At 44.3% G+C, this 26,697-nt stretch overlaps 1 protein-coding gene across 1 annotated transcript in view; it reads right to left on the bottom strand.

Moving 5' to 3' along the window:
• Positions 1-245: 245 nt before the first annotated feature.
• LOC142302459 (carboxypeptidase A1-like) overlaps positions 246-26,697 on the bottom strand; it is a 43,148-nt gene continuing 16,696 nt past the window's right edge. Inside the window, exons 3-11 of the mRNA XM_075343524.1 lie at positions 25,836-25,970; positions 23,349-23,447; positions 21,509-21,610; positions 20,370-20,468; positions 20,090-20,200; positions 12,561-12,651; positions 11,412-11,611; positions 4,282-4,366; positions 246-433 (exon numbers count right to left, since the gene is read on the bottom strand). Of these exons, the coding sequence (XP_075199639.1) occupies positions 246-433; positions 4,282-4,366; positions 11,412-11,611; positions 12,561-12,651; positions 20,090-20,200; positions 20,370-20,468; positions 21,509-21,610; positions 23,349-23,447; positions 25,836-25,970 (1,110 nt within the window). The remainder of the gene's footprint in view (positions 434-4,281; positions 4,367-11,411; positions 11,612-12,560; positions 12,652-20,089; positions 20,201-20,369; positions 20,469-21,508; positions 21,611-23,348; positions 23,448-25,835; positions 25,971-26,697) is intronic.

Genomic DNA, 26,697 nt, shown 5'->3' on the forward strand with positions numbered 1-26,697 from the left:
CTCTATTTTTAGGGTCCCTAATCTAAACTCTTTTGCAGTCACCCTATTACTACAAGGAAAAATATTTTAGTTGGTTTTACAGAAACATTTGTAAAATGAGAGGACAAACTAATCCATAACTTGGTAACAGAAATTAAAAGGAAATGACCACGAGTGCCCAACGACAAAGGTAAATATACATTTATTAGGTCAGATAAGATGCAATGATGTTTATCTCTGTATTATCCAGAGACACACAGAGAGAGTTAATATGGGTGATCCTTTACATGTTCCATTACTGCCTCGAGGGCCAGCCACGTCTCTTCTGCTGTGGGTATGATCTGCTCAGCAGGAAGGAGGAAGCCATATTTTCCTGTGTCTCTTAACTCAAAGGTGTAGGAATACTTAATGCCATTATTATATGCCCAGTCAGTTGTTGTACCATCTGCTCGGTCTGAAGAGAGTGCAATAAATTCAAAGGAAAAAAAAACACATTATTTAATAAGTGTTATATCTAACTGTATGATAATATATAATATTTATGCATTACATATATTAATTATATTTAGAAAGTGCTTGGACATGTGTTTTATGCATAATTTGGTTTTATTTACTAGTTAATGAAAAGTTAATTAAATATACTTTGTATAACAGTAGTTTACCATTCTCAACACCTCACTCTTACTGGATGAAAATTTCATCCAGAGATTTCGGTGGGTGAATATCTGTACATACTGTATCTAGTCTAGTTCTGCAGACAGTTTGCTACAATTATATCCAATCCTCTGGGAGATGAAGAGTCAAGGCTATTAGATGTTATTTTACACTGATACATTGTAGCAAATTATTAGAGGGAACTTTTATCACAGTTAGGGTACGCTCACATGAGTGTATGACTCGGACGAGTGCAATGCGAGAAAATCTAGCATTGCACTCAGACCAATGTTATTCACTGAAGGAGAGCAGATCGTCAGCTTTTTTCTCATCTAGATTCTGGATGAGTGAAAGTCACAGCATGCTGTGATTGTCAGCAAGAGACGTGTCACTTGTACCCATACAAGTCTATAGGTGCGAGTGAAACATCAGACTGCACTTGGATGACATCCGACTGCAGTGCGATAGTCGCATCAGCTGACAATGGAGGAGATGGGGAGATTAATCCCTCCCTTTCCTCCACAGCTCCCGCCCTCTCCTTTGCAGCTTTGATCCGATCACAGGATCGGACCACAGTTGCATGATACTTGGCTCACGCTGGCAGCAGAGCGGGAACCGAGGGTCATTAGCATTTCACATTCAATGCACTCACATCAGATGCTATATGATTATGTGAATCCAGCCTTAAGTTGTGTGCCCACGCTGCGTTTTTCATGGTTTTTTTCTTGCAGATTTTAGAAAAAGAAAAAGGCATCCCAGTAAATTCTATGAGAATCCTGACATGTTGTAGATTTTTACTTGCAGATTTTGGTGCAGAAATAAGAAGCAGCATGTCAATTATTTCTGCATTTTTTTCCTGCATCTGATCTAATTCACTGCAGTCTTTGATCACTGCAATGGATTATATATGTCAGTCCTGCACTCCCAGTACTGACACTTCGCCTCGCACACCATGCATCCACCATGGTCTGTGAGGCGATCCGCAGCTTAGTAGCCCAGGGTCGTCATGGTGACGACCCAGGGTTGCCATTGCAGCGATCGGGTGATCGGGTGCATTACAGGGACCTAATTACCAGGGAAGGGAGAAGTAAGCGATCCCTCTCCCTGCCTCCTGAATGCTGCGATCATGATTTATGCAGCATTTAGCGGGCTAAACTGCCCGGAGCAGTGCAGGCACCGCTCCTGGCAGTGAGAGCCAGGTCTCAGCTGTAAGACCAGCAGAAGACCTGGCGGTGATCAGAGGGGTACAGCACCGGAACTCCTGCAACCGTCATGATGTAAAAACTCAGGAAAAGACGCATGGAAAAAAAAACAAACAGCGAGAACGTGATCAAAACCGTGCATTTTTTCTGCTGTATTTTTCCTGCCAAAATATACAGTTTTAAGTACAGAAAATCTGCACACAAATCTGCTACGTGGACACATACGCTTAGATTGGAGTGGCAGTGCAAGTGTGTGACTTTGTTTTTTTCAGCAGAGAATAAATATAGCGACAATCAAGTCTCTGACCTGTCCCACCACTATATAATGAGGAAATAGTCCCTTGTCGGAGATAAAAGTTCTCTGATCAGTGTCGGTCCCAGCGAAGGGACACCCTCCGAACACCAAGTTGTCACCTATCTTGTAAATGGACAACCCCTTTAAAGGTCCGTTCATACACAAAACAATCAGCGGCACTAATCGACCGCTGTTGCGCCTTGTTAAGTCAGAATGCTCTTAATAAGGATCTGTAATGGATCATTTAGTGCACACAAGCTGTCAATTTTCTTGGTAGTGCAACTCCACTTTGCTCAAGACAATGCAATACAGAGAATGGTCTTTTTTGAAGCAAAAAGATCACTTCACCTGATGACATCTTGCTCATTCACTGGGTGATTGCCAGCCAGTTTAGACTGCGTGATTATCGTGAAACGAGAGTTCACAATCTTGCCTTGTAAAAGAACCTTAAGGCCCATTTCACACGTCAGTGAAAAACACAGACGTTCTTCACTGACGTGTAAAAAACGCACATGTCCCTTCGTGTTCCGTGATACATGGCACACGTAGGTTGTCCATGTGCAATCCGTGATCCGTGATCTGTGATTGCACATGGACGTATGCTCACCTGTCACGCTCCTGCTGTCCGTGGTGCAGAACTCCTTGGCTCTGCAGCATCCTCCCACCGCTCTCTGCAGCTACTTCCGGGTCGGCTCTGGCTGCATTAATGAATATTCATGAGCCGGGCAGGAAGCTACAGAGAGCACAAATGTTTATTATTTTAAATGTCCGTTTTTTTCTGGTACGTGTTTCATGGATCACACCATAGTGTGGTCCGTGGGACATCAGTGATGCCAGAAAAAAACGGACTTGTCTCCGTGCGGCAATCACGGACACTCATGTACGCCGCACGGAGACACGGTCAGTGAAAAATCACTGATGTGTGCGCAGACCCATTGATTTTAATGGGTCTGCGTATGTCAGTGATTCTGGTACGTATAAGGCCTGTTTCACACGTCAGTGATTCTGGTACGTTTGTGCTTTTTTTTAAACGTACCAGAATCACTGACATACGCAGACCCATTATAATGAATGGGTCTGCTCACACGTCAGTGATGTTTCACTGACCATGTCTCCATGCAGCATTCACGCGTGTCCGTGATTGCCGCACGGAGACATGTCCATTTTTTTCTGGCATCACTGATGTCCCACGGACCACGCAGTGGTGTGGTCCGTGAAACACGTGCCAGAAAAAAACGTGCTTTTAAAATAAAAAACATTTTTACTCACCCGGCTCCAGCGATGTCCTCTGCAGCCCGTGCAGCCTGCTGCTTCTGAGCCGGCTCATTACTGTCGCGCATATTCATGATGCACGACACAGCCGACCCGGAAGCAGCTGCTGCGGGGGTCAGCGCCGGCCGGATGCTGCACCGCGGGAGCGTTCAGCACCAAGGACAGCGGGAGCGGGCACAGGTGAGTTGATTTCTAAGTGCAATCACAGGCCACGGAGAACGGAGCCCGGATTGCACTTAGACAACCCACGTGTGCCGTAATGGAGGGACATGTGCGTGTTTTACACGCCAGTGAAAAACGTCAGTGTTTTTCACTGACGTTTGAAACGGGCCTAAATGTACCAGAATCACTGACGTGTGAAACAGGTCTAAGGCTGTGTGCACACTGAGTATTTGGTTGCAGAAATTTCTGTACCAAATCTGCAATTGTTGGCAGAAAAAAAAGACGCAGTTTTGCCATGATTATGACACCTTTTTTACTTGTTTTCGGTCTGTTTTTGATGCGTTTATTGCATGCATTTTTTCCATGTGTTTTCTATGCATTCTGATGTGGAAAAATGTTGTAAAAATGCTGAAAGAATTAACATGCTTCCGATTTGTTTCTGCACCAAATCAGCAAAGGAAAAAAAGCAACATGTGCACAGCATTTCAGGATTCTCATTGACTTTGCTGGCATAAGAATTTGCATGCTGTTTTGTGACAAAACCACACTAAAAAAAATGCATTAAAAAAGTGCTAAAAGCAAACTGTGTGCACACAGCGTTAGAAAAGGAGAGATGTTTGTGCTGAAATTAGTACTCAGAGGATACTATTGTATCTACCTCTGATAACACAACCCACAACCTAATCGAGACACTTATTATAGCAGTATAGTACTTACAAATGGTAGCAATAGTGGTTCCATAAGTATATCGAGTTCCATGCAAAGATGCCAAAGCCACCGCCATTTTTTCGGCCAGTTCCATCTAAGAACATAATAAAAATTAGGTGAAGAACTATAACATTTCTGAAACTTCAAATCTTACTATATTTTTTGCCTTGTTAGTTATTGACTATACACAGGGAAGCAAGTATAAAACACTTGTTATATCAACTGTTTGTCTATTACGTTGTAATAAAAAAATCTTTATCGTTTTCCACTTTTAAGAAACAGAGTTGTAGCAATGGGATGAGCACATAGAGCAATGTGATTAGTGTGTGCACCAGGCGTTCAAAAACCCTGAATACCACGGGTGGCAGAGCATGTGCGCATGAAAAATGAAGCTGGGACAGTACACCCACCTCAATGCACAGGTTGTCTGTGCGCAGGTGGGAGACCTCCGCGTAGAAGACCATTACATTGGGGCCCCTCAAATCAACCCATCATTCAGACTGTGGTGGACGTCACTACTGGTTGGCTGACGCGATATCCAGTGCCACCCACATGACTAAAAGCCATGATTTACATAGTAAGTAAAGATTAAGACCCTGTGCGCACTTACCGTTTTTTCCCTGCGGATTTCCTGCGGTTTTGCTGCATGTTTCGCTGCAGAAAATGTTCATAACATCTCTGCAGTGAATCACCAGCAAAACCTATGGAAAAAAAAATGCTGTGCGCACTGTGCGGAATTTGACAGCTGCATGTTTTGTTGGGATTCTAGCTATCTCTCTATCTATTCTTCTGTCTATTTATCTATCTGCTATCTAAGGAAATGACTATTTTTTTTCCAATGTGCTTTATTGCATTGAATGCATTAAAGCACATGTACCAACCCGCGCGTGGCAAAACCGCGGCAATACCGCGAACAATACCGCGGTAAAACCACGGCAAACCGCATGCGGTTTTCGGGTGCGGTTTGCCGCTGTTTTTTACTGCGGGTGCGGTAATCTTTCAATGCCTGCGGAATTTTCTTGAGAAAATTCCATTTTCCAGTGCGGACAAAGCCTAAAGGTTTTTTTCACTGACATTCTGGGGCGTTTAGGACATTACATGACCTGTGCAGCATTGGGGACAGTTTAGTTGTTGTAAATGATGTGAAAGGTTCCCTTTAAGTGACCTTCTGTGGTAAGTTATCATTATGGTGCAATGTCAAGTTAAACTTTGCTACATCTGAAGAAAATGACAAGTCTTACACTAGAAATAGATTTGTTAAAACATTATAGTGAAATAATTATAGTGAAATCAAAAAAGCATCTGCCCCCAACTTTTAATTTTAGGCTGGAAACACATCTATGCGAGTAAAATCGGTCCGACTGGGCTGAAAAAAACTCTTCTGATTTTAGTTCACGTTAGGTCCGAGTGCAACGCAATTGCGATGCTTTTTCTGAATAAATTAATGATTTTACTAGCATGTGTAATGCGTGTGTAATGCGTGTGTAATGCGTATTTTTTACTATGTCATCTGCCATTCAGCTCTGCTACATGGCCGCTGACAGCAGACACAGACAGCCATGTAGCAGAGCTGAATGGCAGATGACAGCAGACACAGACAGAGCCGCACGATCAGAATGAACTCGGGTGAACTTCACCCGACTTCATTGTCATGTTGCGTCCTGATTAGCGGTCACCTGTGAAGGATTCACCAGTGACCGCTAATCCCCTGAGTGACTGAAGTTAGCAGCCCTCTCTCATACTCACCGATCCCCGACGCGGCGCTGCACGGCGTTCACACTGCTCCGGCGGCTTTTACTATTTTGAAAAAGCCGGCCGCTTATTAAACAATCTCGTATTCCCTGCTTTCCCCGCCCACAGGTGCCTATGATTGGTTGCAGTGAGACACGCCTCCACTCTGAGTAACAGGTGTCTCACTGCACCCAATCACAGCAGCCGGTGGGCGTGTCTATACTGTGCAGTGAAATAAATAATTAAATAATTAAAAAAAAACGGCGTGCGGTCCCCCCAATTTTAATACCAGCCAGATAAAGCCATACGGCTGAAGGCTGGTATTCTCAGGATGGGGAGCTCCACGTTATGGGGAGCCCCCAGCCTAACAATATTAGTCAGCAGCCGCCCAGAATTGCCGCATACATTAGATGCGACAGTTCTGGGACTGTACCCGGCTCTTCCCGATTTGCCCTGGTGCGTTGCAAATCGGGGTAATAAGGAGTTAATGGCAGCCCATAGCTTTTAATGTTTAATGAGCGGCCAGCTTTTTCAAAATAGTAAAAGTCGCCGGAGCAGTGTGAATGCCGTGTAGCGCCGCGCCGGGGATCGGGGAATGGGGAGTATGAGAGAGGAGGGGAAAATGACCGACAGACTGTGAGAGAGGGACCGACAGAGAGAGCATAGAGACTGAGAGGGAGAGACCGACTGACAGAGAATAGTGATTGACAGACATTGTGAGACAATCACTCGTTTCCAGTGTTTTAGGAAACATGCGAGAAATGTATTTAGAAAATCGCATTTCACTAGGATGGTGTGAGTGCCGTCCCGTGACATCCAATTTTTTACACGCTCCCATAGACTTGCATTGGAGAGACTCGCCGAGAAACTCGCAAAAAAGCAGCATGCTGCGATTTTTTTCTCAGTCCGATTTGGACTGAGAAAAAAATCGCAAATGCGAGCTGAATCATTGACTAACATGTGTCCGATTCCAATGCGAGTTTTTCTTGCATTGCTCTACTGCGAGAAACTCGCAAGTGAGAAGCAGCCTTAAAAAACAGACATAACAACAAAAGCAAAAAAAAGGGTCACAAAATTTGGATGGTGCTCACCAGTCTCAAAAGTTAGCGAGCATACAATAATGATGATTATTTTTTCTTCCATTTTGTCATTCCTTTTTAGTGTGAGCTTTATTATATACTATAATCCATGTCCTTACCTAAGAAATGCTCAGCTGAACATTTCACTTAAAATTTCTGGTTTATACACGGGTGGCTCAATGGTTCAGAACTTAGTACGATAGCACTCACCACCGGAGTTCTAGGTTCAGATCCAGCTAGGAGCGCCATTTTTAGTGAAGGTTGTACTGTATAGTCTTCCCATTTATTAGCCAGATAATCTGACCTTATCACATATTAGGCCGGAGTCACACTTGCGAGTGTCTCGCATTGCATTGCATCACCCGGCATGGCCGCAGACTCTCCAGACACAAGCGTCTCAGCTGCATATGTTGCAGGCGGGGGCCAGACCGCAGTCAAGGGGGGCTGCTTGGGGACGCTCGGGTCCGGTGGCTTAGCTGTGGCTCGAGCGGGAGCCGGACCCGGGCTCGAGCAGCGGTCCGCCACCCACAAGTGAAAAAGGGGGTTTTGTTTAGAAAGGGAGATTGTCCGTGATGCCACCCACGGTGTGTGGTGAAGTGGGACACCACCGCTGCCGTTGCGGGACACCCCGGGGGAGATGTGAGGGCAGCCAGATGTTGACCCCTCCGTAGGTAGGGATGGTTGCCCCGGGGCCCAGTGTCTCTGTGCAAGTTATGGCGATGGCCGGGGCTTGCGCACCGGATGGACCGGGGGATGATGGGTTACTCACGAGTAAATGAATCACACGAGTCCTTTGGTAAACCAAGATGCTGGTGGCCGGCCGCCGCGGCCGGTTGTACTCCCCCACCCGGGCTGGTGGTCGCCGTCTCTTTCCTCTGTACTGGCTGTGTTTGTGTTTAGACTTCCCGGTATGAAACACGGGAGTCCGCTCCCAGCTTTTTGTGTGCCTGAGGAGCCATGCCCACTGACGCTGACCCGTGGGATCTATGGGCCCTGGCGGTTGCCCTATCCCTCTCTGTGAGTGGTTGTCTGCTTTTGGGACTTTGGTTGGAACAGGACCTGTAATCCTGCCCTCAATCGGTTAATTAGCTAGGCCGTTGGTTCCGGTCCTGGCTTCAGGGTCCGAGTACCCCCTCTGTGCACGGTTTCTGGTCGGGTCCCCGGTGTAGGTACCGGCGGGCTCCAACCCTGTCCCGGTCCACCTCGGTTCTGCCGAGCCATCTTCCTGTCTCCTGCTGACGGAGATCACCGTCTGCCACCTAGCCAAAGCACCAGGGCTCCGACACTGGTACCGTTCAACTTGAACTCTCTCCTCTGCTGGAGCTACACCTAGCTCCAGCCCAGGGTCCTCTCAACTTGAACTACAAACTTATCTGCTTGTTTTCCCGCCCCGGGCTGTCTAGACCCCTAGGTGGGCATTCCCTAACCGCCTGGTCCCGCCCACTGGTGTGCCTGTCTTGCCTTGAGGGGGGTGACTAGGGTTTCAGGTCGGCTGTATGTGACCTAGGTGAGGGATGGTGTTATGCGGGGGCCTATTGTTTGGCTACCTGATTTTCCAGGGTGACACACATAGAAATACATGCAGCTGCCCGCTCCTGTCAGGAGAGTATGTGGGGGCGCCGGGTGATGCAGTGCAATGCGAGACACTCGCAAGTGTGACTCCGGCATTATACTGAGAAATGAATTTACTTACTATAAGATTGTCCTAACAGTATGTGAGATAGGAAGTTTGAACTCATTGGAGAAAGTGACTGAAAATGAACTGAAGAATTAGCATCTACATAAGCAATGGGAAATACATAATACGTACAAAGAGCAAATGTTATAGCTCCATTATCACTTGTCATGTGACATTTAGTATCTTGAGATATCTCTCTTGTGTTGGGCTAATGTGACACCCTGGACTAGCCAGGTAGTCACAGGTAGGCCCTTACGCAAACACCTCCCCCCCTTAATAAGGGGACAACAGCCAACCTACAAAACCCTTGTCACCTCTCTCAGTGTTCAATGGTCATACCGGGGGGCGAGGCCAGGCGGTTGGCCATGCCCACCTAGGAGTCCAGAGAGCCTGAGACAGGAAACAGTTTGAGAGTTGAGTTGGGTCAGTTTGGAGTCAAGTCAAGTGCATCAGGCCTGAGGCGTCAGGTCTGCAGCGTCAACACTGACCGGTGCCGGGGTCGTACCCCTGGTACCATGGCAAGGAGGCAGACGGTGGTGGCCGCCTGCAGCAGCTGGGATTATAGCCGGTGGAACCGTAAGGGATCGGGACCGGGTAGTGGCCCGCCGGTGCCGAACCGGGGAACCGATTGGAAACCGTAGCACCAGGAGGGGTACTCAGACCCAGTACGAGGCCCAGAAACCACTGGACCGAGTCGAATCCACTGATTGAGGACTGGACTTTAGGTCCTTTCCCACCTAAGACTCGACTGAAGACAACAGCCCAACCATAGGGATAGAAAGCCACCGCCCAGGCATCAAGACCCCACGGGCCAGCGTCTGTGGGCAAACGGGCTCTACTGGCACACACAAGGCTGGGGAGCGGACTACCGTTGCTCAGGCATAGGAGTCATCATTTTCTACCAAAAGTGAGATGCAGGAGAAAGGCGGAAACCACCAACCTGAAAAAGGGGAAAAAGCGCAGCTGGCTGCGGGCACCGTCCACCATCTTGTTTGGTGTACTAGAGACTCCAGCGTGTCTGTAATAGTGAGAACAACAGTGCCTTCTGGCCGCGCACCGCACCGCACCATACCGACATGCCAGCACGCATCCATTCCCCCGCCTCAGCACCTCCCTCGGGCCCCCGGGACCATCATCCCCCTACCCACGGAGGGGTCAACACCAAGCTGCGCAACACCGTTTCCGGAAGCCTAGTCAACGGCAGCGGTGGTGTCCATCCATTCACCACAACTCGTGGGTGGCGTCACGAACTTAACTAAAAACCATGGTCCTGGCCGTAAACCTAACCCCTACGTAGCGCCAGCATCCTTTCAGAGCGAAGTGACCCCAGGTCCGGAGGCGCTCGAGCCACCCACCAACGAGCCCGGATCCGAGCGGCTCGGCTGCAGCCGAGCGCGGGGCGGTACACTAACATACCAACCACCTGCTATATTGTATAAAGGACGAAAAGAACTTGCCTATAAAATATGTCTTCACAGTAGAGTAGGTAAATTCTCGTATGTAAATGTGCAAAATAAGGAGGCTATTGTGTTAAACTTTAAAGCACCACTCCAGCATAATATCACTAATGTAAGTTTCCTACCTCTAGTAATATACTTACCAGCAGCTGTCTTCTGTTCTCGGCCCCACTCTGGTTGTCTTCTGCTGGATCTCTCCAGTATTTGACCAACCAGAGGTCATTTCTCAATATATGTCTATGAGGACAAGAACAAAGCTCTCATAGACTTGCATTGAGAGCCTGTGACTGTTACCTCTAACTTCTGGTCAGTCAGGAGCTGTGGTCATAATCATAAAATAGCAGAATGGGATTGAAATGGTGCCAGGAAGAGCAGTATGATAAGTATAAATCTAGAGGCAGGAAAGTTGCATTATCAATACCACGCCAGTGGTGAAATAAAAATGCTATAACTGTGTTCTAGTAAATTTTTGTTTTGTTCAATAAGAGTTTTCCATGATATGCTGCGATGTCGCACGCGATAGTCCCCGCCTCCGTCGCAGGTACAATATCTTGTGATAGCTGGCGTAGTGAAAATTATCGCTACGCCAGCTTCACATGCACTCACCTGCCCTGCGACCGTCGCTCTGGCCGGCGACCCACCTCCTTCCTAAGGGGGCGGGTCGTGAGGCGTCATAGCGACGTCACACGGCAGGCGGCCAATAGCGGCGGAGGGGCGGAGATGAGCGGGACGTAAACATCCCGTCCACCTCCTTCCTTCCGCATAGCCGCCGGCGGCAGGTAAGCTGATGTTCCTTGCTCCTGCGGCGTTATACACAGCGATGTGTGCAGCCGCAGGAGCAAGGAACTACATCGTACCTGTCGCTGCAGCATAATTATGAAAAAGTCGGAGCCTGCAACGATGATACGATAACGACGCTTTTGTGCTCGTTAATCGTATAATCTAGCATTTATACACTACGATCTCGAAAGTGACGCCGGATGTGCGTCACTTTCGATTTGACCCCACCGACATCGCGTGTGCGATGTTGCAACGTGCAAAGCCGCCCTAAGAGTAGGGAAATAATTGTTACGTTTGTATGTATGATAGGCTAGTGATTTGCTATAGGAGTCATGTGACTACTGCAAGTCAAGTCATTGCTGTAGGATTAGTCCTAGAAAACTCCACCATGTCTAACTTATAATTCATTCTTACCAGCTCCTCGTGGTCAGGTGCTAGATTGGTAGTGTAGCCATAGGGAAAAAGAAGCATCTGGGAATAGCTGTGTATGGTAAGCATCGCCTTCACATTGCCATGAGCCAAAATAAAATCCACAACAGCGTTAACCTCAGGCTCAGAGTGAGGATGGGCTCCATGATACGTCTCATCACATGGGTTACTGCTTGAACCAGGCCCTGCAAAAATCATAAAATCACATGTCTAATGGTTTCCTTAGGCACTGTAGGTACTATAAATATGCCGGATACATTCCAATCCTCTAATATGATCTACAGTAGGTGCTAGTGACCGATGCTTGGTTGTTTTCAAAGTATTTTTCCTGGATTTAGATTCACACAGCATTGCTGAAAAGGAATATGTCACCAAGTTTTTGTCACCTAACTGAGAGCAGCATAACGTAGAGACAGAGGCCCTGATTCCAGCAATATGTCACTTACTAGGCTTTTTCGGTTGTTTTGCTAAAATCACTGTTTCATCAGCAGGAAATTATCACTAGAGAACTAGTTCTCCTCTGTATAACCCCTCCCCTACCACCACCACTCATTGCCAACTTTCTGCCTATGCACAGAGCACACAAAAAGCTGCTAATTAGTGGTGTGGACGGGTTATACAGAGATACGCAGATATTGAAGATATACAGCAGATGAAACTGATTTTATCAAAATTGAAGCAGGCAGTAAGTGACACATCACTGAACTTAGCATTTGTGCATCTACTGTATATTAGGGGGAGCAGAAACCTGGTGATAGATTTCCTATAAATTACTAACTTGAAATAAACTGAATAAAATCCTTCAGCTGCCTGTGTATGTAACAATCCAGGCCATGGGACTGAGCTAACTGAATATGTCTCGCCATCAGGATTGCATATATTATGTGGACATTTTGACTTGAAATTGAAAAAACTCCACAAATATCGCTAACAAGTATGTAATAGAAATATCTAGACACAAAAGCATTACTTCACATGATTCCAAATGAGAAAAAAACATGTTTTACAACAAGATCTAACAGAGAAATGTAACAAAATTGTTTAAAAAAAAAACAATTTAAAGATGTAGATCATATTCTAAATTCCCTTCACATCTACTTTTACTATGATACAACATTTAATCAAGTATTTTACCTCCAAAACCTGCATTCCAATTCCTGTTGGGGTCCACACCAATACATGAAGAGCCCACATTGATCGACCTGGTCTTTCTCCACATGCGATTCTAAAAAAAAAAACATGCAGTCAATCAATTAAGCCATGAAAACAAAAAGTATAAAACTTTGAATATGTGAATAAAATTCCTAAAAATAGCCAAACTTAAAGAGTTATTCTCAAGATAGTAAGTTGTCCCTTATTCATATTATTGGAAATAACTGACAGTTGGGAGTCCAACCTTTGGGTCACCAAATAATTTAGAAAAAAGGCCTCTGAAACTGGCAATAACAGAGTGTGCTGTGCTCAGATTTCTCCAGCAGTTCCATGGGCAATGAATGCAGTGGACATCGAGTATGCTCACCTCTGCTCCATGCAAGAAGTGGCTGTCACGAGTGTGTTCTGTCATTAGGAGACTTGTGACAGGTTTGGGACCTGAGTCTCACATTGCGAGGGTTAATGTAATTTTCATTGCTAGCAGCTCCTGGTTAGTTCTCAGGTGCAGTCAGTTTGTGATCACTCCCATTGCCTTTAAATAGTTACCTCATCCATCACCTGATACCGGTAATAGTATCTTCATTCTTATCTAGCCACTCTGGAGAAAGGAAGCCTCTGGTAGCCATTGGAGTTTTACTGCTTCTGCTGGAGCCTTGCTGTTTTAGTTCTTTTGGTTGAAGCCGTGTAGCCTGCAGCCCTGGTGTCTGGCTGCAGTTGTGAAGTTGGTTGTGTATCCTTTCTTTTTTTTTTTTAAACAAATTTTTATTTCTTTTCTTGTAATGGTAAAATAGGGTACAGAATGAAGAAAATAAGGGTCAACCAATCAAAATATCAAATAACATAGTCTCTACAATTTATCGATCAAATATTTGGCACGGTCATCAAATTTGCTCCTTCCCCTTCTTCGTCAATGTATATTTCCATTATGTAGTCTCCGCTACCCCCCTTCAGCATTCCTTGATAACTTGTTACAAACATTACTTATAAACACTATCCATCCCATCCCCCCCTCCCCTCTCCATGCGACACAACCCAGAATTTGGCCAACTATACTTTCAGCTCGCACAGGGACCCTGACAGGTCTTCCTTCATGTACCATTCCGTAGACACAAATGTGGACATTATTTGTATTATTTCTTCTCTAGAACATATAACGCTTATGAACTTTCTCCATTTACTGAAAAATTTTGCTGTCATCCTTTCTTTACATCTCTCCACCATCACCTTCTCCAACATGAGCGTTTTTTTCAATTGATTAACAAGTTCTTCTTTTGTTGGTATTTCCTTCACCAGCCACTCCTGAAGAATAGCCCTTTTACTTATCATTGCTATATCATGGAAAAGATTAGGTAACTTGTCTCCCCCTTTCTCTCCCTCCTCCCGATGCTGATAGTGAAATAACCAGACCATTGGATCCAACTCTACATTTCTATTCCAGATTTTCCTCCCTACCCCTTGGACTTGTTTCCAAAATCTTTCAATCCTATCGCACTGCCATATCCCATGACATAGATCTGTTTTTTCCGTACCACAATTTGGACAACTCATCATCTTATCTGGATGTGTTGCATTCAGTATATTAAATCCATAGATAGCTCTATGTATGATCCTGAATTGGGTGTCTCTTAAGTTCTCATTCACAATCTTCTTTCTCATCACCATCCAACCATTCAAAATCTTCTCCTCCACCTCTTGATCTCCCAACTGCTTTGCCCACCCTTCCAACATTCTTCCTGATATGTTAGGGACTAACACTTCTCTCATATTTCCATAAAGACTTGATATATTTGTAGCATGGATGTCCCTATATATGATCGCATCCATCTGATTTGCCTCATATTCGTTATTTATGTTGTATAGTTTCTTCATTATCCCTTGTTTCACCTGTTCAAACTGGAGAGTCTGGAATGGGTGCAAGTCATACTTTGCTGTCAACTCATCACACGTCATCCATCTCCGTTCTGTATCATGCATCAGGTTTTTTAGAGTTCCAATCCCTTTTTCCCTCCATTCTTTAAAGAGATAATTTTCCCTTCCTTGTGGAAAGTCAGGACAAGCCCATATATTAAGGAATTTGGAGATGTTCCAGGCTAACCCGAACTTTTTCCTAACCGCCTTCCAAGTCATCACTGTGTCTCTACAAATCAGTGAGTGTTTAATGTTGGGCGGCAAATTTGGAATGGAGGTATGTAGGATTGAACTCAGGTCCCAAGTTTTACAAAATTCAGCCTCTATATTCCAGTCAGAATACCTACTTGTTCGTCTAATCCAATCGACTACATGTCTTAAGATACAGGCCAAATTGTACCCCCTGATGTTAGGTAGTCTGATCCCTCCATTTTCCATTGATAACATTAGCTTTTTGGCACTAATCCTCGTGAGAACGCTTTTGTCAATCTGTTCACATCCGAGTGTTTAAGAAGCAATGGGATTGTCTGCATTGGATAGAGAAGCTTGGAAAAGCTCATCATTTTTATTAGATGATTTCTTCCCAGAAGAGTCAACGTCAAATTTGCCCAACCTTGCAGTTCACGTTCAATTTTCTCGATCAAAGGGGAATAATTTAATGTATATATGGTCTTAGTATCCCTCCCAACCTGTACTCCCAAGTATTTAATTGTATTTCTAGCTATTGGAATGTCACATAATGCACCCCTCTCCCCCTCCGCTCTCTTTCCGTCCAAGAAGAGAATTTCACATTTGTTTTTGTTAAGTCTAAACCCTGCTAACCTCCCAAACTCCTCAATTTGTTCTATGACTCTACTCAATTGCGTTTTAGGTTTGCTCATGAACAGGATTATATCGTCAGCAAACAAGGCTGAGTGCAATGACTTCCTCCCTACCTTGATCCCTTCAAACCACCCCCCCTCATTCAAACGTCTAGCCAGTGGTTCAATAGCTAAGTTAAACAATAGTGGTGACATCGGGCATCCTTGCCTGGTTCCCTTCATCAAAGGAAATGTTTTTGGTTGTGTATCCTTTCGACTATGTCCCCCTGTCTGTCCTCCTTCCTCTGTGGGACAGTAAGGAACTAGGCACCGGACGGCAAAGAGGGGAAGGAATCTTTTAGGGATGTTAGGGGATAGACACAGGTTAGTGTCAGGAGGTCAATATAGTAGTAATTCTGGCACACAAAAAAGATCAAGACTTGTAGAACAACTCTTTGAATGCAAATATTGTTTATTCATGCAGTAAGTTGATGATAATTCATCCGACGTTTCGACCGTACAATAATGGTCTTTATCAAGGATTGATTTATCTATAGGCATAGGAAATATATACAGAAAAAAAGAAGAAATCAATACAAGGTATAACATCAATTGATGCGATTACATACATAACATACGTCATGAATATAGTCATGTGCTGCACATAATAAACATGAGAGTATGTAAAAGGAAGGAAAAAAGTTATATAAAATGTACAAAAACCTATCCAGTTCAGAAAATGCATGATGATAACAATATGAGTACAGCGAGCACCCACCTATATCAACACTGCGATGGTACACGTTCAATGACAGCTGGTCAATACCAGTAAGTATAATGGGATCAAAAATTGTGATCCTAAGTACAAAATACAAAAGAAAACCACGTGAAACAGTCATCAAGGAACAACATTTTTGCATCACATGACATATCCACAAAATGGTTTACAAAAAACATGTGTACCTCACGTATCTGTATGTCGGCAATGAAAAGGGTGAGAATGACAACCAGACTTGGGTTGACACGTATCACAGGTTGTTACTAAACGAAAAGCAATGATAATATTATACTCAGGGTGTACAAGAGAGAGCATAAAGTGAGCATAAGGAAGTTTTGACTGAGAGAAGCACACTACCTGGATTAATGAACAGTGACTTCAGAAGAAATCATATGGATAGTTTAGAGTCCCTCACTGAGAGATTCTCAGTTGCCTCCAATAGGCTAATATGCTGAAAAACGAGAGATATGCCAGAACAGGAACATATATGAGATTGTAACATCAGTATGAGATACAACGAGCAGGGAGTATTAAGGGTGAAATCTCCATACTACCTTATTCAAACGTTACTGGACATGTGATATAAGGTGCTATTTCAATGGGGAAAGGTGCGCATGTCCCTTTAAGATTCTATGAGAAACCATATAACAAGTGTAACTCAATGTGCAGGGAGTATTGGCAGAAAGGCAGAGAAGCACTAGTGTGGACACATACCTGAGGTATATGGAACAACCTGCAACAAGGTGCCCAGTAGGAGTAAAGGGGAAATATCTGAGAGAAGACATAAATTGAAGTAAGTGGAAACAGTGCAGCATGCCACTGAAGATGACCCAAAGTACGACACATACCTGTAAGGTCTGGCATAGGGTATAGGCCCTGTAAGGTGCTGGCATAGGGTATGTCTTCTCATATTCTAATATGATACGTGATATTGCCCAATTGTCTGTCTTATCCGTTTGTGAAACTTCAGTATGGGAGACATTATAATGAGTAATAATGACATGACCTTTATTTGGTTCTAATATATCTTTTTCCCTCCTTTCTTTAGGCTCCCTCCACCTGATCCCTCACCCACCGGCACCAGCAAAGTTATTTCTTCACCTGGTAATTTGTCACCTGGCACTTTATAGGCATTATTAACCTTGTTCCCTCACACTGTTATAAACCATACACCATGTCCTGTGTTCTGTGCCCGGCTCGAGCATTGTGCTAATAGCCAGGCGCAGCGCTTGGGCTGCGTGCAATTCACAGGCCTGTTCACTGCTCAATCACGCCTATATTGTTATACACACGCCCCCTTGGGTTCCTACGTCCTCTCACCATCCTCACTGATTGCAGCCCGGTGGTCCGCCCCCTGCGCATGCGCGGTGCTGGTGACGGCACTGCGCATGCGCGGCGTGCGCTCCACGGGCTGCACGCTGCGTTCCACTTCAAGGAAGTGGGACTGATGGGGCATGATATCATGCAGCATATAAGGCTGTCCGGCCGGTGTGTGCCGCGCATTGTCCAGGGGCCCATACCCTATGCCAGCACCTTACAGGGCCTATACCCTATGCCAGACCTTACAGGTATGTGTCGTACTTTGGGTCATCTTCAGTGGCATGCTGCACTGTTTCCACTTACTTCAATTTATGTCTTCTCTCAGATATTTCCCCTTTACTCCTACTGGGCACCTTGTTGCAGGTTGTTCCATATACCTCAGGTATGTGTCCACACTAGTGCTTCTCTGCCTTTCTGCCAATACTCCCTGCACATTGAGTTACACTTGTTATATGGTTTCTCATAGAATCTTAAAGGGACATGCGCACCTTTCCCCATTGAAATAGCACCTTATATCACATGTCCAGTAACGTTTGAATAAGGTAGTATGGAGATTTCACCCTTAATACTCCCTGCTCGTTGTATCTCATACTGATGTTACAATCTCATATATGTTCCTGTTCTGGCATATCTCTCGTTTTTCAGCATATTAGCCTATTGGAGGCAACTGAGAATCTCTCAGTGAGGGACTCTAAACTATCCATATGATTTCTTCTGAAGTCACTGTTCATTAATCCAGGTAGTGTGCTTCTCTCAGTCAAAACTTCCTTATGCTCACTTTATGCTCTCTCTTGTACACCCTGAGTATAATATTATCATTGCTTTTCGTTTAGTAACAACCTGTGATACGTGTCAACCCAAGTCTGGTTGTCATTCTCACCCTTTTCATTGTCGACATACAGATACGTGAGGTACACATGTTTTTTGTAAACCATTTTGTGGATATGTCATGTGATGCAAAAATGTTGTTCCTTGATGACTGTTTCACGTGGTTTTCTTTTGTATTTTGTACTTAGGATCACAATTTTTGATCCCATTATACTTACTGGTATTGACCAGCTGTCATTGAACGTGTACCATCGCAGTGTTGATATAGGTGGGTGCTCGCTGTACTCATATTGTTATCATCATGCATTTTCTGAACTGGATAGGTTTTTGTACATTTTATATAACTTTTTTCCTTCCTTTTACATACTCTCATGTTTATTATGTGCAGCACATGACTATATTCATGACGTATGTTATGTATGTAATCGCATCAATTGATGTTATACCTTGTATTGATTTCTTCTTTTTTTCTGTATATATTTCCTATGCCTATAGATAAATCAATCCTTGATAAAGACCATTATTGTACGGTCGAAACGTCGGATGAATTATCATCAACTTACTGCATGAATAAACAATATTTGCATTCAAAGAGTTGTTCTACAAGTCTTGATCTTTTTTGTGTGCCAGAATTACTACTATATTGATTGTCTACGATTTTTTCTGGGCACCTACGTTTTTATTGTGAGCCAGACATATTCGCTTATATAGTGTCAGGAGGTGTCCCGACCCCCATTCCCTATTGTTTGGGCCTTCCTCTCTTTTAGCATCTGTTTTTCCAAGTATTTAAAGGGATCGGATACGGCTTTAAAGAAGGCGATTCATTTTATTATAAGAATTTAATGATTACAGAAAATAGTGTTATATTGTGTACACTTTTGCATAATATAAATCACAAAGGTAAAGTACTTACAATGCACACTACATAGAAAAAAATTCACCAGGAGTTACACGCATCATCTGTCTGGGACCATCAGCTGTGAGAAGCAAAAATGGCAAAAACAGAGAAACTCCTGGGATCCACATTGTGGTGTCACGGGCGTCTCCTCCCCAGATAAACAGGCTTCAGATTTCACTATAATCTTCACCAGCCTATATCTCAACTGTTACGCAAACTCTAACAGGTTCCATTTGTCCATTATAGTATCCCTCTTTTGAGTTGCCAACTCTTCAGATGTCAATCTACACCGGACAAATGCGTCACCGGATGAAACATGCCACAGGCTCCTGGTTTCAAATGTTTTACCGTACTATAAGCAGCCACATTCTCAGTAAACATTGATAAGAGAACTATGTCATACTGAGTGATACCATAAACATGTTCTTTCTCACTAGAACTAGAACTCCAGGTGTCTGGGAAAATTACAGAAAAACAAGCTAATATAAACTAAACTGTTGAAGTCTGATATTTTAAAGGGTTTCTTAAAGACAGATTACTAATATGGATTCCTGATAGCCACCAACATGTTAGCACTACACCATCCCAGTTGATTCCTGTGTGTTATGCCGTGCATCGGACAGTCGTTGGTCTGCGCGTGGCTGTCATGCCGTGTGCCGGACATTCGCCAGGCCAAGTGTGACATGAGCTCTGCAAAGCCTGGTTCCTGGATATCAAATTCCGTTCTTCAGATCTCTGGGGATCTAATAGATAAGGGATAACTTATTATCTTGAGCCTAACCATTTTAAACATGCTATGAAGGAACATCAAAGAGGAATTTAGTTGCAGTTGATGTCCTCCTCTGCTGTGTCAGGTTGCCTATTTAATTTACTATTGTGAGAATGATCTCAGAGGAAGGTTGTTACAAAGTTGTGCTTTCCTGCTAGACTATGACAATTATAGCTCGTTATTAATCTACTTCATCAGTGCCGATCTTACCGTACTGTGCGTGTATGCATATCCATCAGGGTTGGTAACAATCTCCAAAAATATGTCAAAATGGCCTAGAAAATCAGTAAGTGATGACTTGACACCGTAGCTGCTTGCAATCTATAAATACAATTGGAAGATGCATCCATTTATTTACCAAGGTATACAATATCCTTTTAGCAACTATCTACTGAATATTTATATTTACTAGATGGATAACAGTAAATCTATAATTTTATAATTATTATTAGTAGTAGTAATAATAAAAATGTTAATCCTTGGTCACAACCTTTTTCGCTGTCCATACACCTGTGGCCTGGGTAATCCACTCACGAGAATGAATTCCAGTGTCGATCCATATAGCTGGTTTGTTTCCACCTGTACTGAACTAGAACATATTCCAAAAATGTAATCCAATGTTATCTTAGTTTTGAACGTCATTAAAAACAAAACAAGCAAAAAAAAAATTTTTTCAGAAATCCTGTGTCTACCTTTAATCTCCTCCTCTCCCTTGATCATATTTTGTCTTATAATACAGTCAAAACTGTAAAGGGCACTTCCCTCCTCCTTTTTTCCCCAACAATCCTGTGTGTGGCTGCAGAAAGAGCCTCCCCCACTGCTCAGTTTGCCATAGAAGTCCTAGAACACTGAGATCCACCCCATTCATTTCACAGGTGATATCACGGTTGTATCTTGCTATAACAGTTTAGTGACAGGTTTTGGGTCTGTCTCACTTTTCACCTGTGAGACTTTACTAATTAAACATGTTTTCTTTTCCTTTGGCAGTTGTAGGGTTAAGGCCAGTATTCCCTGCCAACAAGCACACCAATTACCAGTTCAGGTGTTTCCGATTTGGGACCACTCCCTGTCTCGTTTTATACCGTCTGCTACCAGCAGAGGGTGTCGGTTATTCTTGATTCATTTGCATGCTGGTTTTGGTGTTGTAAGGAGCTGCTGAAACCTGTTGCTGAGTTTCTGGTTTGTATGTAGTCTTGTTGCTGACTGCAGCAGTCTGTTTTTGTGTTCCCCTTTCTGTCTTCCTTCCTTGGTGTGTTTCAGTGCAGCAGTGGGACTAGCATCTTTCACCTGCCCACTCCCTAGCCAGGGACTATTATAGGGTCTTTTCAGGGCTTCAGTTTCCTGCTCGGCGATAGGTGAGGAATCTGTATAGGGACTGGCTTGGAGTGCAGAGTATAGCGACAGGTAAGTGATGAGGTGCCCATCTTCCCTCTCACTAGCGCTAGGGCCCACCATTGTTAAAGTGTCTCTGGTGTACCCCTTGTTTGTCGTGGTGTTACCCCTGTTTAGTTGTGTATTTGGCCTCATCTTCATGCCGGACCTACCCTAGTCTGTGCGTGACAGGTGAAAATGGAAGTAGGGAGGAAAGTAATCAAGTGCATTTCTCTAACCACTCACTTACTTTCTTACCTTCAAAGCATATATTGGACGACCTTCAGAGCTCTGACCAATATCAATCTTTGTGACCAATTGTGGATACTCCATTACTAAACTATCAATCCAGCTGTAAATCTGTAAAAACAAGGACATAGATGACTATAAGCCAAGTTCACAAGAGCATCTAAAATGAAATAGTCTTATTTTCATCCAGGAACAAAATGGATGATTTTTCATTTGTTTTGTCATCCGTATGCAATCAATATGGCATCCGAGCCTCATAGTGCATGCTGGGATGTTTCAAGGTGACTTTTGGTCCATGACCATCTTTCCTATATAAATTACAGAGCATAAAGGACATTTCTAAGCTGAAGCTAGCACCAGCATAGACTTAGTAATGAACTTATGGTCCTATGATAAGGGGGGAGCAAGGAAGAAAAGTTTTTAATGAATGTCTATGGTCACCTTAAGGGGTACTTTGCACACTACGACATCGCAAGCCGATGCTTGCGATGCCGAGCGCGATAGTCCCTGCCCCCGTCGCAGATGCGATCTATTGTGAAAGCTGCCGTAGCGAACATTATCGCTACGGCAGCTTCACATGGACTTACCTGCCCTGCGACGTCGCTCTGGCCGGCGACCTGCCTCCTTCCTAAGGGGGCGGGTCATGCGGCGTCACAGCGACGTGTCACGCTCTCCGGGTCCCCTGCCCTGCTCCCCGGCTCACCTGCCACGCTCCCCGGCTTCCCTGCTTCTCTCCCCGGCCTCCAGCCTCCATTGCCCGCGGTCTCCAGCCGTCCCGGTCCCCGCTCCCGGCGCCCGTCGGCTACACAGCCCCAGCCCGGCTCTCCTGCTTCTTCCTCACCGCTCCCTGCCCTGGCTTCTGGCACCCGGGCCGCGCGCATGCGCATTAGGGCGCGCGCGCGGTCATTGACCCTTTCTTAAAGGGCCAGCGTCCACTGACAGGAAATTGAGCACACAGGTACAGGGTATAAAGGGGTTTAGTGTCCAAGTGGGCGGGGCCTGTTCTTCGTGTTTCCCAAGCTAGGAGTCAGGTCTCCTTGTGTTCCTGTGATATACTCACCTCTCTCTCTTCTAGAGCCGATCCTGCCTCGCCATCCGGTCCTGCCGAATCCCGAACCCCGAACGCTGACTATCTGCCATCCTGACAGTCCGTTCCATCTCTGATCCCTGCGGTGACCCGTCCTCTCGCTCCATCGGTTCCGGACTCCGCCTGACAACATCTCGGCTTCCGAACCTGAGCTCCGTCACCCGGACTACCATCAGTCACTCCGTGGTCCCAGGTACTTCTCCATTCTACTCTTGTGCACGGACTGTCCTGCTACCCGTAGTGCTCCAGCTACCGGACCCCTTACCTTCACCAAGGAGTTCGGCCCAGTGGATCCACATCCTGGGTCTGCCCGTCCACCTGGCCCTAACACGACGTCACATGTCAGGCGGCCAATAGAAGCGGAGGGGCAGAGATGAGCGTGACGTAAACATCCCGCCCACCTCCTTCCTTCTGCATAGCCGGCATGAGCCGCAGGACGCAGGTAGGAGATGTTCCTCGCTCCTGCGGCTTCACACACAGCGATGTGTGCTGCCGCAGGAACGAGGAACAACATCGTAACATCGGTCCTTTCGAAATTATGTAAATGACCGACGCTACACCGATGATACGATTTTGACGCTTTTGCGCTTGTTAATCGTATCAAAAATAATTTACACACTCCGATATCGACTGCGACGCCGTATGTAAGTCACTTTCGATTTGACCCTACCGAAATCGCACCTGCGATGTCGTAGTGTGCAAAGTACCCCTAAGTCTCTAACACTGACACCATAGAAGAATTAGAATGAAATGTGAATTAACCTCTTCTATCGTGTGATAAGTTGAATAACTAAAGATATTAATGCTTCTCTCTTGGAACTTCGCAGATTGCATTTCCCGCTGTTCCTGGTCCAGTAGATCCTGGAAAGAAATGGAAAATGAAGGTGATTGATCATACAACTCCAACATATGGAATAGACTAAACACTGGGCCAAGATTTAATTATCCTAGCTCTTCACATACTGTAATAATACCAGATATAGCTCAATTTTCTGTCATTTCTGCACAATCAATTTACATAAAAGTAGAACATTTAGGTTTGTTTCCCACATCCATGTATTTTGGGGGTTATTTTGGCTGGGGGACCTGTATTATACAGTACAATGTAAGCGAAAAGGATTCTCACAATCCCCCTTGTCCTTACAGTATAATGCAATATGCAGATCACACACAAATGCAGATTTATTGCAAGTTTCTAGGTAGATACAAAAGTATAAAAATATATGAACCTAGGCCTAGGAGTTAGATGCGAAGACGTCCTGAGACCAATATCTACAGGTGTGATATACTGTATGTATCTGGGGGGCTGTGCTATGCATTTAACACACAGGGTACAATTTCCAGGTATTCACACCATATACTGAAAGTACTGTTTTGTTTTTTGTTGTTTGTTTTGTTTTTTTTTTAAATGTACGGTTTTCAGATTTACGTGTAGTATCGCTTTTCATGGCTGTTTTCTTAATGTTTATTTGGACATTTTTTTTTCATTGCAATGTACAGTTAGGTCCAGAAATATTTGGACAGTGACACAATTTTCGCGAGTTGGGCTCTGCATGCCACCACATTGGATTTGAAATGAAACCTCTACAACAGAATTCAAGTGCAGATTGTAACGTTTAATTTGAAGGTTTGAACAAAAATATCTGATAGAAATTATAGGAATTGTACACATTTCTTTACAAACACTCCACATTTCAGGAGGTCAAAAGTAATTGGACAAATAAACCAAACCCAAACAAAATAATTTTATTTTCAATATTTTGTTGCGAATCCTTTGGAGGCAAACACTGCCTTAAGTCTGGAACCCATGGACATTACCAAACGCTGGGTTTCCTCCTTCTTAATGCTTTGCCAGGCCTTTACAGCCACAGCCTTCAGGTCTTGCTTGTTTGTGGGTCTTTCCGTCTTAAGTCTGGATTTGAGCAAGTGAAATGCATGCTCAATTGGGTTAAGATCTGGTGATTGACTTGGCCATTGCAGAATGTTCCACTTTTTTGCACTCATAAACTCCTGGGTAGCTTTGGCTGTATGCTTGTGGTCATTGTCCATCTGTACTATGAAGCGCCGTCCGATCAACTTTGCGGCATTTGCCTGAATCTGGGCTGAAAGTATATCCCGGTACACTTCAGAGTTCATCCGGCTACTCTTGTCTGCTGTTATGTCATCAATAAACACAAGTGACCCAGTGCCATTGAAAGCCATGCATGCCCATGCCATCACGTTGCCTCCACCATGTTTTACAGAGGATGTGGTGTGCCTTGGATCATGTGCCGTTCCCTTTCTTCTCCAAACTTTTTTCTTCCCATCATTCTGGTACAGGTTGATCTTTGTCTCATCTGTCCATAGAATACTTTTCCAGAACTGAGCTGGCTTCATGAGGTGTTTTTCAGCAAATTTAACTCTGGCCTGTCTATTTTTGGAATTGATGAATGGTTTGCATCTAGATGTGAACCCTTTGTATTTACTTTCATGGAGTCTTCTCTTTACTGTTGACTTAGAGACAGATACACCTACTTCACTGAGAGTGTTCTGGACTTCAGTTGATGTTGTGAACGGGTTCTTCTTCACCAAAGAAAGTATGCGGCGATCATCCACCACTGTTGTCATCCGTGGAGTTCCCAAGCTCACCAGTCAATTCCTTTTTTCTCAGAATGTACCCGACTGTTGATTTTGCTACTCCAAGCATGTCTGCTATCTCTCTAATGGATTTTTTCTTTTTTTTCAGCCTCAGGATGTTCTGCTTCACCTCAATTGAGAGTTCCTTAGACCGCATGTTGTCTGGTCACAGCAACAGCTTCCAAATGCAAAACCACACACCTGTAATCAACCCCAGACCTTTTAACTACTTCATTGATTACAGGTTAACGAGGGAGACACCTTCAGAGTTAATTGCAGCCCTTAGAGTCCCTTGTCCAATTACTTTTGGTCCCTTGAAAAAGAGGAGGCTATGCATTACAGAGCTATGATTCCTAAACCCTTTCTCCGATTTGGATGTGAAAACTCTCATATTGCAGCTGGGAGTGTGCACTTTCAGCCCATATTATATATATATAATTGTATTTCTGAACATGTTTTTGTAAACAGCTAAAATAACAAAACTTGTGTCACTGTCCAAATATTTCTGGACCTAACTGTATACAGAATAATGCCCAACATACAAGAATAGCAAGGACTCAGTCTCCGTTATATTCTACGTTTTCACTCAAATGTTCACTGGATATAAAATGTAAGGTTATATATGTCCGGTACCTGAACATCCTCTATCATAATGGAATAATCAATGCTGTTAGATTCCAGAAACACCTTCACTTGCTGCAAAGCCACTTTTGGAACCATCATGTCCACAGGTAGATTAGGGCTTGAAGGACTGCGCCAGTAATCAACCTAAAGGAAAAGAAGTCACTTCATGTTACCACCATTGAATCCATAATTTGTAGATCACACTCAGAATTATGTATTTTCAGTTTTCTGGTAGCAATTATTAGACTTGATTTTTTTTTTTTTTTTTTAAAGCAACAGATAAATAACTTACGAACCGGATGAATGAAAGGAGGTTGATCATCTAATGGGCATTAAAGGGGTTGTCTGGTTAAAATAAGTTATCACCTATCCACATATACAGTACTTGGGGCACTTTTATCCCCATTATAATGCAGTGGTACTGCTTTTCTTGATCAACGCTCCATTCATACGCTATAGGGCAGTCAAATACCGTGCCCAGCTTCTGCCACCATCACATAGAAAAAGAATAGGATGGCAATCAGGTTTGTGCACTACTATTCCATTCTAACAAAGATAAAAGTGCTCCATTTTCTGCTTACTTGGGGGTTCCCAGTGGTCGGACTACCACACTCTATAATATCACTTAGGGCGGTCCCAGAGGTTTGACCCACACTGATATACAGTACAGACCAAAAGTTTGGACACACCTTCTCATTCAAAGAGTGTTCTTTATTTTCAGGACTTTTGCCTTCACGCTGCGGTCCAGCTCACCCCAAACCATCTCGATTGGGTTCAGGCCTGGTGACTGTGGAGACCAGGTCATCTGGCGTAGCATCCCATCACTCTGCTTCTTAGTCAAATTGCCCTTACACAGCCTGGAGGTGTGTTT

The sequence above is a fragment of the Anomaloglossus baeobatrachus genome, chromosome 4, assembly GCF_048569485.1.
Source record: "Anomaloglossus baeobatrachus isolate aAnoBae1 chromosome 4, aAnoBae1.hap1, whole genome shotgun sequence".
Lineage (NCBI taxonomy): Eukaryota > Metazoa > Chordata > Amphibia > Anura > Aromobatidae > Anomaloglossus > Anomaloglossus baeobatrachus.